Consider the following 14,378-nt stretch of genomic DNA (forward strand, 5'->3'; position numbering starts at 1 on the left):
GGGGGGGCCTCTCTCCCTCCAGGTCTTATTGCCAAATGAAAGGCAAAGCTTCTGCTCCTTCTGTTAGAGCTAAAAACAAAAACAAAACAAAAAACATGCAAACCTCCATGCACATTTTTAAAACACGCACACAACCTCTTTAGCTCTTCTGAATAGTTGAAGCTGAGTAACTTGGGGGTAGGTGGGCAGTAGGGGATCCTTGGACCGATTGGACTAGACCACAGAGAGAGGGGAGGAGGTGCCCTCCCAAAGCACTTGCCAGGAGGAGGAGATGACACTGGGGGTGGCGAGAAGAGAACTGACTCTCCCCTAATTTAGCCCCCTCTGGAATGGGGGCAAGTGGAGGGTCAGCTGAACAGAGAGGTTGGGAAGTTTTCCAAGATCCCAATGGGAAGATTGAGGCGAAGGGTTCCGGGAACCCTCAGGGTAAGAGAGTTAAAAGAAGGGCCGAGGAGGACGGTGGAGCGCCTCGATCTGTAAGGGAAGAGTTCTAGTTGGTGCCGGGTGGAAGCTGGGGATCCGGGTCATTCAGCTTCAGCGTGTCTGTCTCTGCAAGGGGGTCGCCGCCTCCTCCCCCTCAGCCGCAGTCATGAGAAGAGTCCAGACTAGGGTTGTCGGGGTTGTGGAGGAACCAATGAGAGGCTGATCCGCTCAAAAGGGTGCAGGGAGAGAGCTGGCTGGGGCTACACCCCTGCTCCCCCCTTCCCCCGCCAGAACTTGGGCTTGTCCTGTTTGACGTGCCCGCCGAAGGGGGCGGGAGGGGGTACTGACCGGCGGAGCGGTCCCGCGACTCTGTACTCCCTGCTGCCCAGGCCCTGTTGAGACGCTGCTGGGCCCGGCGGGGGCGGCCCTGGAGACCAGGATGGAGGTAGGAGCGGTCTAGGGCCCCAGAAAGGCCAAGTATCGCAAAGGAGCCCCATGGGGGTGGGGATAGAATGCAGCCTGGAGTCCCATTCTAGGGGTCTGGCGGTGGTACTGCAGTTCCTGGAAAGAGGAGAGGGAAAGGGGTTCCTCCCAGGCTTCGGCGGGGGTCTGACTCCGAGTCGCGACCCCTCTGCTCCGACCAGGGCAGCGCCTCCTGCTGGCAGGGCCGGACCCCTGCCAGCCAACAGACGGGACCCCCGGCGGGTGCCGCCACCTGGAGGGCGTGTGTGGCCGCCCGGAGAGTGAGCCCAGGGGGCGCTGCAGCGGGTCGGGGAGGAGCCGCCTCGCCTCCCCCTTCGCCTTGGCGGGCTGAGTGCCGCGGCGCAAGAACCCAGGAGAGAGGAGTGACAGTAGAGACCCAGGCGCGGGGCGCATCGTCGTCTGGGCCTGGGACGGGTGGGTGGACCCGTCTTCCCCGGAACCCAGAGGGGGCGCCTTGGCGCTGCGGCTAGCGAGCCGTCCGCGAGCACTCTTTCTCTGCGATCCTTTCCTCGCCTGGGACAGCGGCGCCCTTCTCCCTCGGGCGCCGGAGGCTGGGCGCCGGGCGCACGGAGCAGGGGCCGGGAGGGAGCAGAACCTTCCGCCTAAAGCTCCGGAGTCCAGGCAGCTCTTGAGCTACTCCCGCCCTTCTGCCTGCGGCAGTGGGAGCTCCAGAGTCTCTACCTTTTCTGGGGAAGGGGCTGAGGAAGAAGCAGGGGAGAGGGAGGGAAAAACGGAGAAGGGGGGCGAGATATGGGCGTGGAAGGACAGTGGGAGGCACTCAGATAAACAGAGAACAGGGACCGTAGAGGAGGAAGAGACGGAAATGTAGAGAGGAGGACTGAAAGGCGACGGGAGAGGGAGAGTGACAGAGGCGGCGAGAAAGGAAGGGAGAGGGAGGGAGGAGGGAGGGAGGAGGAAAGGGGGAGGGAACCCAGAGAGAGGGAAGGGAGCAGGCGGCGGAGCCGGGCGGGCGCGGGGCGAGGCCAGGCGTGCAGGCGGGAGCCAGTGTGCAGAGCGGCGGCCGGGTCCTGCTCCCGCCTCGGAGCCCCAGGCCCGGGGGAGGGGGAGAGGCCTCTAGCCTGGTCTATGTCTTTTTCTGATTCCAGTGCAACCTTCCTGCTGAATGAGGTAAAGACGGGGGGCCCCCTCCCCAGTGGGTGGGAGGAGAGCCCCACTCCAAGCTAAGAAGAGAGCCGGCATTTGGGGGAGATCCAGTGATGGGGAGGGATGGAGACCAGAGGTGAGGCTAAGGGTAGAAGAGGCGCGGTAAGAAAGAAGGGAGCGGCCAGAGCTGGCAGCTTCTAAGGACTAGGACTGGGATGGGAGGGGAGCCAGAACAGGGGCTACATAAGGGGCAGGAGAGAGGGGGACTCTGCCGAGCTCCCCCACTGCCGCTCCTTGGGTTCCCTGGGGGCAGCCTAGGAGCTAGAATACTAGGAGCTTTGGCCTGGTCCAGATCTTAAAGACTCCTGGGGAGGAGGACTTCCCAGAGGTCCAAGCTCCTGCCTCAGTTTCCCCATTCACTGCTCAGGGATTGGGATCTGTCCAGCTTCCCGGTGCACCTATAGGAGAAGCTAGAATGTATTCTGGAGGCCCCCAAGAACTCCAACTCCCAAACCTGGTTATTCAGGCTTTCCCCTCTAAGTCCTGCTTCCATGTTTTGGGTACCTGCCAGCTGTCCCTCTAACAGCTCTAGAAAGAGGAGGGCAGGAGGAATCCTCTCCTCAAATCCTTTTTTTGTCCTCAGCTCTCTCCCCTTATGGTCAGCCATGGAAAAGAAAAGGAGTTGGGGGCCACATGGATACTGACAAGCACTTGTCTTGTTACAGAATGGGAAGTCACTAGGTTGGCATGAGAACTGGAGCAGGCAGGTGTGGGTGAGGTGAGAATGGCAAGGGGCAACTCAGAGATAAGAGAAGGAGGGAGAGACGCTTTGAAGCTCCTGCAGGACCCAGAGGATGGGCCCAGGTATAAGGAACTTGAACCCATCTCCTGGGGGCGGTTGGCATGGCAACTCAGCTTCATAAGCAGACTTAGACACCATTGTCCCAGATGGGGATGAAATCAACAAGGTTTGTGAGGAAACAGTGAGGCTGACGGCAGATATATTGTTACCTACAGTCCCCAGGACCCCCTGGCGGTGAGGAGAGTACCAAAAGGAGAGGCCAGGAGAGTAGATTAGGGATGGGGAGAGAAGCAGATGCCTGGGCAGCTGTTTTCTTCATTAGAATCATCTCCCAAAAGACAGCACCTTGAGGGTCTTATTCTTTCATACCTCATGCCTCTTTTCTGCCCCTCAGAAGGAATTGAAGAGGCAGAGAATAAAAGGAACACTGAGGAACTGGGAGAGGGCACAAAAGTGAGAAGACAGAGTGTCTGGGAACTTCCAATACAGAAGAATCCAACATATAACCAACCCCCAAATGGTGCTGGACCCAGGAGAGGGAAGTGTGAAAGCAGACTGCCTCCCCCAGAAGTGACTGGCCCCCTCAGCCACAGGGGCTCCAACCAAGTTGTTGCCCAAATCCAGCAGCAGGAGGATGCTGGGCAGGGCTGGACCACTCACAGGGGTAGACAGACTAAAGGCAGACAAAAGATAGTCTTAAGATAAGGCCCCTTCTCTCTCTTTTTCTTGTGGAGGGGACATGAACAGGTGACATAAGTGAGAAGCCAGTTGGTTTGGGTGGTCCTCCTCTCTCTCCCATGCATGGTGCTTCCTACCACAGATCTTGTCAAACCCTGTGAGAGTTCTGGTTTTCTGATTCCCATGTAGCCGGGGAAGGTAAAGGGATGAGCAGACTCCTGATTCACCCTCCTGGGTGTGAGTAACGGAATGGAGAAGGACTGAGCTCCAAACTCTTCCAGTATAATAACCCTCTGTCTATCTCACATCTTATGGGGTGGCAGGTGGGGGAGGCAGGTAGACAATCAAAATTCAAAGGAATAATTTTGCTCAGGAGATGGGAAAAAGGAGGGAGCTCAGATGGATAGATCTTTGGGGAAGTTTGCTCAAGACAACGGCTGCTGCTCTGTCTCTAACCTCAAATCTGTGCTCCTTTGAAGGACTGTGATGCAGAGTGTTCCATGTGGCTCCAACCAAGATGCCGATAGACCACCTCATACCCATCCTTTTGCTAAGGAGGGAATCTGGCTTTACACTAGTGACTCTGGGGAGACTTACCCTTCCCCCCTCAATCCCAGTGTGGCCAGGATCCCACCTTCTGTCCCAGCCGCAACAACCCCCCTCTCTTAAGGCTCACCCAAAACAGCCCCTCCCTGCCCGAGTTCCCACGGATGCTTTGGCAACGCCTGGCACAGTCCTTGGCAAGGGAGTGAGGAAGGGAACCCCCATCCTGGCCAGACTAGGACGAAATCTGCCCGCGCAACAGGTGTGGGGCGGCCAGACCCAAAAACTCCCCCTTTGCACAGGTTGGATGACAGGGCCCATTGCTGCAGGGTCCCAAAAACTGAAGGGGGCGAGCACCTGGCGGGGTAAGGGCTACTTTCATGGCATTGGCCTGGGGTCGCCAAACCCATCCCTCCCCCGTACCACTGCGTCGGGGTTTCCTTGTGGAGTCCCCGAGACCGCCAGGGCCCAGTCACGCCGCCCTCGCACCTGGGGCCCCTCCCCCGTCCACCGTGCGGCCCCCGCCCCCGTTCCTCCTCCTCGGTCTCCTCCAGTCTCCCCATTTTCCTGTCTCCCCTCTTCCTCCCTCTGCCTCTAGCCCTCCTTTCTCTTTCTCCTGCCTCCCTGTAACCTGCGCTCTCTCCTTTCTCTCCTCAGGTCCCATCTCCCTCCCATTCTCCGCGCTCCCACCCCTCCCCCGCTCGAGCCCTTTGTTTCCCGGCGGAGTATTTCCTGGGTTGCTGAGCGTCTCTGTCTCTGCATCTCTCCTCGCCCCGCCTCCTCCAAGCCTGGATCCGCCCCGCCCGCAGTCTCTCCTCCCCTTCCTCCCCGCCGCCCCTCATCCCCATAGGTGCCTGGGGACCCATCTTCTACCCAGCTCCGGTCAGCTACCCTCTCCCGGCTCGGTCGCGGGCTCCCCGGATGGCCGGCGCCCCCCGCCGCCACCCCCGCCTGCTTCCCGGGGAGGGGGGGTCAGGTGGGCGGGCACTATTGTTGTAGGAGCCGGCGCCAGATTCCTCAGCCGCGCTTGGGGTGGGACCGGCAGGGTTTAGGGGGGTGGGGTGGGGGGAGCGGTGATTTGAGCTCCGAGCAGCTGGTCTTCGCGGCTCGCTCCCTCCTTCGCGCTCTCTCGCTCTCCGCCGCCTCCCGCAGGGCTGCGGGGCTTGGTGGCATCTCTCGGGCGCGGCCCGCTGTCCTCGCCCCTGCCTCCGGGCCGCTCCCGCCCCCGGCGCCGCTCGCTTCCCCCCACCCGGACTCCCCCATGTATGACGACTCCTACGTGCCCGGGTTTGAGGACTCGGAGGCGGTGAGTGTCCACGGTGAGGGTGGGGGTGGGGGAGTTGGGGTGACACCTCCTCTCCCTTGGACCCTTCCCCCAGTTCAGGACTTTAGAAAACGCCTCAGTGGCGGGGCAGGGCGTGTAGGTGGGCGCTCCAGGAAAGTGGGGAGATGGATTTTCATGCCAACGGCTCCCAGTGCCCCATTCCTAGACCAAGGGGTATTCGGTGTACGTAAGGAGGGGGCAGCGTGGGGAAAGGCTCAAGCAGGTGGCTCCAAGCCCAGGACAGAGGGTAGAGAGAGGAAGGGCTGGAGACTGAGAGCACAGAGGCTTTAAAGAGGGCACATGCAACGTCTGGAGTTCCCAGGGGAAGATTTATGGGGTCTGAACACAGCAGCTACAGGGGAAGCAAGGGCTCTTGGGGACGGGGACAATCCAGACCTCCTGTGCCTCAAGTAGGGGACAAATTTAGGGAGCCTGGGAGAGATCAGAGAGTCAAGTACCAGCCTCTTCAGACACAAGGATCGTAAACTTGAGGACCTCCATTATTCCCTCCGCTGTCCATCCCTTATCTCCTCACCCTGCTTCCAGCCCAGCTTCTCTCCCAGGCTGGAAACTGGGCACCCAGCACATGTGTGGGCCAGCTGACTGAGCCCCATCCATTCAACACCTCCTGCTGAGGGGGCATCCTGAGCTGCTGCTCAGCATGAAGGGCCTGGAGGTGAGGCCAGAGGAGCTGAGGGCCTGGGGATGGAGAGGAAGCTCTTTGCTCAGAGAACCAGGCAACCGATAAATATTTAATTCTCCTCTTTGCTTTTATCTCCTGACCCACTGAGACAAATCAGCTCATTAGGCAGTGATTCCCGGAGCTCAGCCTGGAAAGATGGGGCAAGGATGGGGAGCAGCTTCTCAGTCCCTTCTCTCAAATATCCTGCAAGAAGGCCTCCTGAGGAGAGGACCACGAGATGGCTTAGAAGGGCTCCTTGATAGGTGTAGAGGGTAGAGCACTCCAGGGTCAAAAGAGGAGTGTTTGAGTCCTCTCCCATCTCTTGCTGCCTGGGATAGGTGAGTTGTAGCGCTCAGAATAGGCAGCTGTCAGTCCTTTTCTGGGACTGGGCTCCTGCTGGGCCCAATTCCCCCCTGGGCCTCTGGGGCTAATTACAGTGCAGCTAGAGCAGATGATTTTCAAGGCTCTGGTGGACACCTCTTTCTGACGGTTGAAGGGACAGCTGGCATGGCCCAGGGTGCCAAGGTGAGCTTGAGAACGAACCTCTCTGTGGAGCTGGAGGGCCCTAGAAGGTTCTTCCCATCCCTGGTGAGAAGGCAAGGGCTATTGCAAGGTAAAGACTGACATATGGATGGTGTGGGGGGCAGCCTGCTAACCCCTTGCTTGCTCCCCACCTCTCTGGCTCCTGGATCACCCTCCCCCACTTCTCTTTCTCTTGCCTGGCTCCTTGCTCTCCCTGAGGCCCCCTCTGAAACAGTAGGAGGGAGATCAGGCTCTAAATAAATCCACCGGCTCATCTCCCTCCTCTCCTTCCCCCGTGCCAGGCAAGAGTGGAGCTGCAGCCTGCCCACACATTCACCAGGCAAGGGGGGCACCACCAGGGCACTGTGCCAACTCCTGGCATCTCCAAAGTACTGAGCCTCTGGCTGTTTTGGCATAAGGGGGGGGGGGGGGGGCAGGACCCCAGAGCGTGCTTGGCAGGGCAGCCCTGGCCTCCCCGAGTGATACCAGCATGTGAGAGATGGGTAAGTTCTGAGGACTTGGGAATAATGGAGAGGGGGGTCCATTCTAAGCACGGCTCATTAAACATTTAGGGAGAGAACCTGTCATTCCCATCCTATGGTGAGAAGCCAGGTAACCCAGATGCCCCAGGCAGGGACATTAAGATTAGTAAATTAGGCTGAGAGCCCGGAGAGCAGAGAATAAAGGTCAGACTCCTCTCTCCTCCCAGGTCTGGGAATCTAGGAGGCATCTGATGTGTACTTATCAAAGTGAGGGGTCGTCCTGCCTTGCCTCCTGGTCCCCTGCCTGTGGCCCCTGTGTACTTCAGACAGCCGTCTCCCACAGAGTTATCTCCTGTGTCTAAGGCCCCTGGAAGGAGGTCCCCCACTCTACTGCCAATGCAAAGGTTCTTCCTGGGGCTCAGCTGCTCTTTATCCTGCTGCCAAGCCAGCCTGATTTTATCCTCAAGCAGGCAGAGCCTACGTTAAAATGAAAAACTTTTCCCCCTTGTGCTATCTTCATGCCTTCGGTCCACCACAGACATTGTCTTTAGCTTAGGCTGCAGGGCCTGGGCTGACTTCAAGCTGACCAGCCCTCCTGCCCAAGGTGGGGTTGGCGCAGAGGGCATGGCGGACACAGGTGTGTGAGTTTGTCTTCCCCACTGAGAGCCTGGTGTCCGCTGCCTTCTGTAGATGGCATGCACAGTGGGCTTGAAGGAATGTTCCTCAGCCTGGGAACATTCTAAAACCCCCTCCCTACACACAAACACACATACACACAAACACACATACACACATATATATTCCCACATGGACTCCTTGTCTAGGCTCCTACCTTATCCCTGCCACCTGCTCCTCAGAATTGATGGAAGTACCACTTCAGGCCTCTGATCGTAAAGAGGGGAAACTGAGGCAGAAAACAGAAGATTCCCTTTTCCCCAGACATCCTGACTTCTATCAGCTTCTGTTGCTCATTTCTGCATCTCCCTCATGGCCTTGAAGGTGGCCTCTGCAACCCTCCAAATGCACCTTCATTGCCCGAAGACCCTTCCTATGCACAAACTCTCCTGGCTCAGGTTACCAGAGACCCCCTCCCTACATCCCGAGGCTCCTGCTCCGTGGCTGGGTTGCCTGGCATCAACATGGCTTTCCTCCAGGGTTGATATCCCCTTGGGGAAGGGGTTGGGAGATGTAGGCCAGGTGGTAGGCATGGCCCAGCCTCAGCGGGGCCCAGAGAGATAGCTTTGTGTTCTTTGTGTTGCCTTCCCAGTCTGTGTCTTGTTTGCTGCCCACACCTGACCAGTTGCCCCAGCAGGTGTGAGAGGAAAGTAGGGGGTGGGGAGAGTAGAGAGGAAGTAACTTCCAGGAGTTGCCAGCTCTGTGTCCTCCTCTTCACCCTGGAAAGGTAGGGACTTGGGGAGATGAGCTCTAAGGGGGTGGATGGCTGTATCCCGACACTCAGGACCAGTGCCATGCCAACCAGCATCTATGTTCCCTGCTGGTTCTATTCCTGCCAGGCATTTTAAAGGGATACTGTCCAGGCTGCTTTGCAGGCTGATAGGAACAAGAGGGCTGGGTCTCCTGGATTCAGAGTCATCTCCAATATATCATCTTCAGTACATCTCCCTTCCCTCTGCTGCGGAGGACATGGTAGAGGGGAGAAAAGGGAGGATGGAGGGAAGTCAAGGCTCTATTCAAAGCTGCAGTATTAATAGGCTGGGGGGAGGGGCCCAGATCTTAGCACATATGGATTGGGCTGGGTTTCCTGCAGCCCTAGAGGCACTGGGGACCTCCTCAGGGAGATAGGAGGGACCACTGGCACCCAGCCACCCCCGTGGACATGGAGAGGCTGGGGTTAGTAGAGGCATTGCTGTAGGCTTCAGAGGGTGCCTCTGTAGTGCCCTTGACACCTGAGCCCAGGGGTCACAGCCTCTCCCCCTTGCCAGGGTTCAGCTGACTCCTATACCAGCCGCCCATCTCTGGACTCAGACGTCTCCCTGGAGGAGGACCGGGAGAGTGCCCGGCGTGAGGTGGAGAGCCAGGCTCAGCAGCAGCTTGAAAGGGCCAAGGTACCGCCTTGTGGGCTTGGAGTAGGACAGGCCAGGCAGGGTGGAAGCTTGTGCTCTGTCCTAAGTCCTGAGGGTCAGTGGGCATGATGTACGTGAGTGTGAAAGAGTGTGTGTGATGGGCGGACCGATGGGGCCTCCGCCCTCTGCTAATGGGGCACTGCAGCTGGAAGGGGTGCTCTGAGGCTCCCCTCATTTGCCCCAATGGCCAAATTCTCCAGCACAAACCCGTGGCATTTGCTGTGAGGACCAATGTCAGCTACTGTGGTGTACTGGACGAGGAGTGCCCAGTCCAGGGCTCTGGAGTCAACTTTGAGGCCAAAGATTTTCTGCACATTAAAGAGGTGACCAGCCCCTCCCCCCAAGTAGAAGCCACTTAACTTCCCTTCTCTTGCCCCATTTCCCATGTCTCTTACCTCAGTCCTCATTTATAAACAAGTCCCCAGACTCCTAAACTCTTATCCTTAACACATACCTGTACACCCGTCATATCCAAGACCCAATCCCCAGGGTCTCCATCCTTCTGAGACTTGGCTTGGGCCTCAGTCTCCTTATCTGTAAAGTGAGCAGTTAGATTTAACTGCCTCTTAGGTCCCGTGACAGCTGTGATGCCTCACACTGAAATCTTGGGTGGCTCCACTCTGGCTGCCCTTCTCTCTGGCGCCTTCTCTTGCCCCCCTCCCCTTGCGCTGCTTTCCTCGACCAGCTTTCTGAATGCCTCCCTAGCTCCTTCACATGGAAAAGCCAGGACTGAGGGCTACGCCACCTCCTCTCACCACCCCTTTCTGCTCCACCCACCTCCAGAAGTACAGCAACGACTGGTGGATCGGGCGGCTAGTGAAAGAGGGCGGGGACATCGCCTTCATCCCCAGCCCCCAGCGCCTGGAGAGCATCCGGCTCAAGCAGGAGCAGAAGGCCAGGTGAGAGCAGGGCTGTGACTCAATAAACACACACCCCAAACGTGTGCACTTTACCCACAGTCTCTGTCACCACACGTGCACACATATCCCCCCACAGATACACAGTCATGCCCAGCTGTACACATTTACATGCACAGATATACAAGCATACACACACAAATGTACATATGTCACATGCACACCTCCCTCACTAGCTACAAAATAAGGAAACGTATATAACTGTTAAATAATGTATAGAACGTACACACACAAAGACATTTATTGACCTCCCTTTCTGCTCTTAGGAGATCTGGGAACCCCTCCAGCCTGAGTGACATTGGCAACCGACGCTCCCCTCCTCCATCTCTAGGTAGTCTCCCCACCACCACCCCGAGCCTTGGGTGGGTGGATAACTAAGACAGGGGGAGGGAGATTCTCCCCAGGTGAACTGTGTGGGCAGGGGTTGGTGGAGGGATCCAAAGAGCTGGGAGAAGCCCAGTGTCTCCCACGGGAAGGGAACACCATGCCCCCAGGGCTTTTCCCCCTTCACCAACTTTAATCTTTTATTTCCTTTTCCAAAAAGCCAAGCAGAAGCAAAAGCAGGTGAGTCAAGGAAGGGACCTGGGCTGGGGGGCTCATGACATAGGGCTGTGGGGAGAGGTTTCTGGGCAGTCATTGTTGGAGGGGCAGAAGAACACAGAGGGGAGGGAGCCCAGAACTTCTGATTCTGCCCACACCAGTCAGGCAGAGGGCAGGCCACAGGGCCATGACTTTGCCTGACCTCAAGTCAATTCCACAGGCAGAACATGTTCCCCCGTATGATGTGGTGCCCTCCATGCGGCCTGTAGTACTGGTGGGACCCTCTCTGAAAGGTTATGAGGTGAGAGGAGGTCCCTGAACCCAAAGAGTCACCTCTACCAGTCCTGCCACAGGAAGGCCCCAGGGACTGTGGGAGGGGGTGTTCTCCCCACCAAGGTCTGTGTGTGGAGGGGGTGGGCTCCAGGGCCATGCCTGGGGGGCCAAGCCACTCTCCAAGAGGGCCCTCAGTCAATTCCATGCCTTTCCCCCAACCCCTCCCACCTAGGTCACAGACATGATGCAGAAGGCTCTCTTCGACTTCCTCAAACATAGGTTTGACGGCAGGTAAGCTGCCCTGGCCTGGGCTAGCATGAGAACCGAGGAGATCATTGCCTCCTTCCAGATGCCTATAGCAAGGTCTTCCTTCTCTAAAGGGAAAGTCAGTAGGAGCTGGGTAAGGAGGGGCCTAGGGCTTGAAATTTAGAGGTGAGCTGTGATTCTCCACCCACACCCCAGGATCTCCATCACCCGAGTCACAGCTGACCTCTCACTGGCAAAGAGATCTGTGCTCAACAATCCTGGCAAGAGGACCATCATTGAGCGTTCCTCCGCCCGCTCCAGCATTGGTAAGAAGTTCCCATCTCCTGCTTCTCTGCCCACTCCAGCAGAATAAGAATCTTCCTCCTCTCCCTTCCCCACAACTTGCATTCCTGCCCAACTCCTTCTCTGTCTGCCCCGGGACTGGCAAGAACCTACCCCAGTCTCCTCAGTTCCGTTCCTCTGCCTGCCCAGGCCTTGATGAACACCCTCTCCCTCCAATTCCTTCCTGTCCACCATTTGGGAACCCCCCAAAGCCCTGTTGGAGTAAGAAATGGGTAGAGCCCCTTGTGAGCACTGCGGCTCCCTTGTTCCCTCCATAGCTGAAGTGCAAAGTGAGATCGAGCGCATATTCGAGTTGGCCAAGTCCCTGCAGCTAGTAGTGTTGGATGCTGACACCATCAACCACCCAGCACAGCTAGCCAAGACCTCATTGGCCCCCATCATCGTCTTTGTTAAAGTATCTTCACCAAAGGTAAGTGGCAGTGGTGATGGAGGCCCAGAAGGCTGCCTCCTAGAATGCAGTACCACTCTGCTTGGTCCCGGCCCAAGGGCTCCTGAGTTCCCTTTTCCTACTGCCCCTTAACACTCTTCTGAGTCATCCTTGCCTGCTACTGATGCTGTATTGCAAGTGGGGGACATGTCCAGTTCTTTCTAGGCCCAGCTCTGCCCTTCCCATCAGGTACTCCAGCGTCTCATCCGCTCCAGGGGAAAGTCACAGATGAAGCACCTGACAGTACAGATGATGGCATATGACAAGCTGGTTCAGTGCCCACCAGTGAGTGCCTGGGGTAGCTGGTCCTGTGCCCTCTCTGACTTTTCCAGGGCTGGGGGAGCAATGGAGATGGTTGGGGGACTGCTGCTGAGAGGAAGCTAACATTCATCCTTTCCCTTCCCACCCCAGGAGTCATTTGATGTGATTCTGGATGAGAACCAGCTAGAGGATGCCTGTGAGCACCTGGCTGAGTACCTGGAGGTTTACTGGCGGGCCACCCACCACCCAGCCCCTGGCCCTGGACTTCTGGGCCCTCCCAGTGCCATCCCTGGACTTCAGGTAACCATTTCCAGTAGGCACAGATGCTCAGGCTAAGCCAGCCAAAGCACTGCACCCTCCCCACCCAGAGGATTGACCTTGGCCTCTAGCTCGAAGGCCAAAGGATTGGAGAACTCAATCTTTAGATTGGTAAAAGAGGTCACTTTTCTAAGGCTCAAAAGAAACACACTCTCCAATCCTTTCTCCTAGTCTGTCTTGAAGGCAGGGCCTGAATTTTGCAGGAGTCGAAAGCACCAGTTTTCTGTGTCTGAAGTAGAGGAATGCTCCAGTGTGCTTCCCTTCTTTGCACTGGTATTTCCTACCCAGGAACTGAGAGTGGAGCGGGGAAGACTCCCAGCCAGTAGAGGTGGAAGGGAGGCTAAGGCAAGGTCTGCACTGCCTCAGTTAGAGCTGTTCTGTTGCCCCCAGAACCAGCAGCTGCTGGGGGAGCGTGGCGAGGAGCATTCACCCCTCGAGCGGGACAGCTTGATGCCCTCAGATGAGGCCAGCGAGAGCTCCCGCCAAGCCTGGACAGGATCTTCGCAGCGTAGCTCCCGCCACCTGGAGGAGGACTATGCAGACGCCTACCAGGACCTGTACCAGCCTCACCGCCAACACACCTCGGGGCTGCCTAGTGCTAATGGGCACGACCCCCAAGACCGGCTCCTAGCCCAGGACTCGGAGCACAACCACAATGACCGGAACTGGCAGCGCAACCGGCCCTGGCCCAAGGATAGCTACTGACAGCCTCCTCTTGCCCTACCCTGGCAGGCACAGGCACAGTTGGCTGGGGCAGTCCCTTCAGGCAGGCTGGAGTTAGACTGGCATTAGGCTGTCCCTAGGCTCAGCCCCCAAAACCCCCTGCCCAGCCCCAGCTCCAAGGCTGCCTGTGGTCCCCAAGGTTCTGGGAGAAGCAGGGGGCCCCCTCACCTCCTGGGCACAGTGACCCCCGCTAGGCTCCCATTCCAGGTACTAGTTGTGTATGCTGCACCCCTGGCACCTTCCTCTCCTGCACAAGAAGCTGCCTCACTGGGCAGTGCCCTCAGGCCAGGATCCCCTTAGCAGGGGCCTTCCCACCAGACTCAGGGAAGAGATGCCCCCTCAAAGTGACAAGAGGGTGGGGGTGTGGGCAGCATGGCATGAGGAAGAAACAAGGTCCCTGAGCAGGCACAAGTCCTAACAGTCAAGGGACTCAGGGGTTGTGCTTTGGGGTCTGAGGGCCTCCATTCACCTCACTGCCACACATTAGAAATGAGACAATCAAAGCCCGACAGGGTGGCACTCCCACCCATCAGCTGGGGTAGGGCATGCACACACAAGGCTCTGGAGCAGCAGGTAGGCTCAGCTGGGGCCAGACGCCTCACAGCTGAAGCTCTTGAAGGGAAGGGCTCTCCTCACCCTGCCAGGAAGCTTCTTAACATCTGACAGGACCAGAGACCAGAAGCATGGTCAAGCACAATGGTGGACGGGAGCCAACCTGGATTGGGGGTTTGGGAAGGGAGATTGTGTGTAGCAGAGGATGTATGGAACAGCTTCAGGGGCCTCCCCACCCCCCTCATTCTTTTGCTCTTGCATCCTGACATTTCTGTTCTTGGCCCTCATGCCTCCTGGGGGGTATGGGCCCCAGACTTTATTCCCTGATTCATTGCTGCTGCTTGTTAAGTTAGGGTTAGATGGGGACAGACAGGATGCAGTGACAGCCCCCAGAGGCCCTGTCTACCTGGCTACCCTTGCCTTATGGCTCTAGTTTGTGACCTACAGAGCATGCTCCACAAGACCCTGCCCCACTTCACTGTCATCACTAATAAACACCATGCACAGTCCCTCAGGCTCCTGTTCTATGTCTGCTGCCTCAGGTGGCTAAGTTCCTCACTGCATGGCCCAAGTCTGGAGGAGGTAAAGAAGTATCCAGGCCGCCTTTCTTTCACAAAGGGTCCCTTGAGGG

The 14,378-nt window shown here is 57.6% G+C and overlaps 1 protein-coding gene across 5 annotated transcripts; it reads left to right on the forward strand.

Annotated features, from left to right (window-relative positions):
* The first annotated feature begins 801 nt into the window (after positions 1–801).
* CACNB3 (calcium voltage-gated channel auxiliary subunit beta 3) lies at positions 802–14,256 on the forward strand. 5 transcript variants are annotated; one of them, XM_070270217.1, is made up of 13 exons: positions 802–868; positions 8,987–9,109; positions 9,328–9,450; positions 9,911–10,026; positions 10,311–10,375; positions 10,589–10,608; positions 10,805–10,885; positions 11,090–11,148; positions 11,320–11,429; positions 11,724–11,875; positions 12,059–12,178; positions 12,305–12,454; positions 12,863–14,256. In XM_070270217.1, exons 1-13 carry the CDS (start codon positions 863–865, stop codon positions 13,175–13,177), a joined length of 1,440 nt encoding a protein of 479 aa, XP_070126318.1. In that variant the 5' UTR covers positions 802–862; the 3' UTR covers positions 13,178–14,256. The 5 variants fall into 5 exon arrangements, with proteins under 5 accessions (XP_070126318.1, XP_023499237.1, XP_001504155.2 ...); XM_023643469.2 differs by lacking the exon at positions 802–868 and adding an exon at positions 1,877–2,034; XM_001504105.7 differs by lacking the exon at positions 802–868 and adding an exon at positions 1,879–2,034 and having other exon boundaries at positions 12,083–12,178.
* Positions 14,257–14,378: the final 122 nt, after the last annotated feature.

The sequence above is a fragment of the Equus caballus genome, chromosome 6 (assembly GCF_041296265.1).
Source record: "Equus caballus isolate H_3958 breed thoroughbred chromosome 6, TB-T2T, whole genome shotgun sequence".
Taxonomy (NCBI): Eukaryota; Metazoa; Chordata; class Mammalia; order Perissodactyla; family Equidae; genus Equus; species Equus caballus.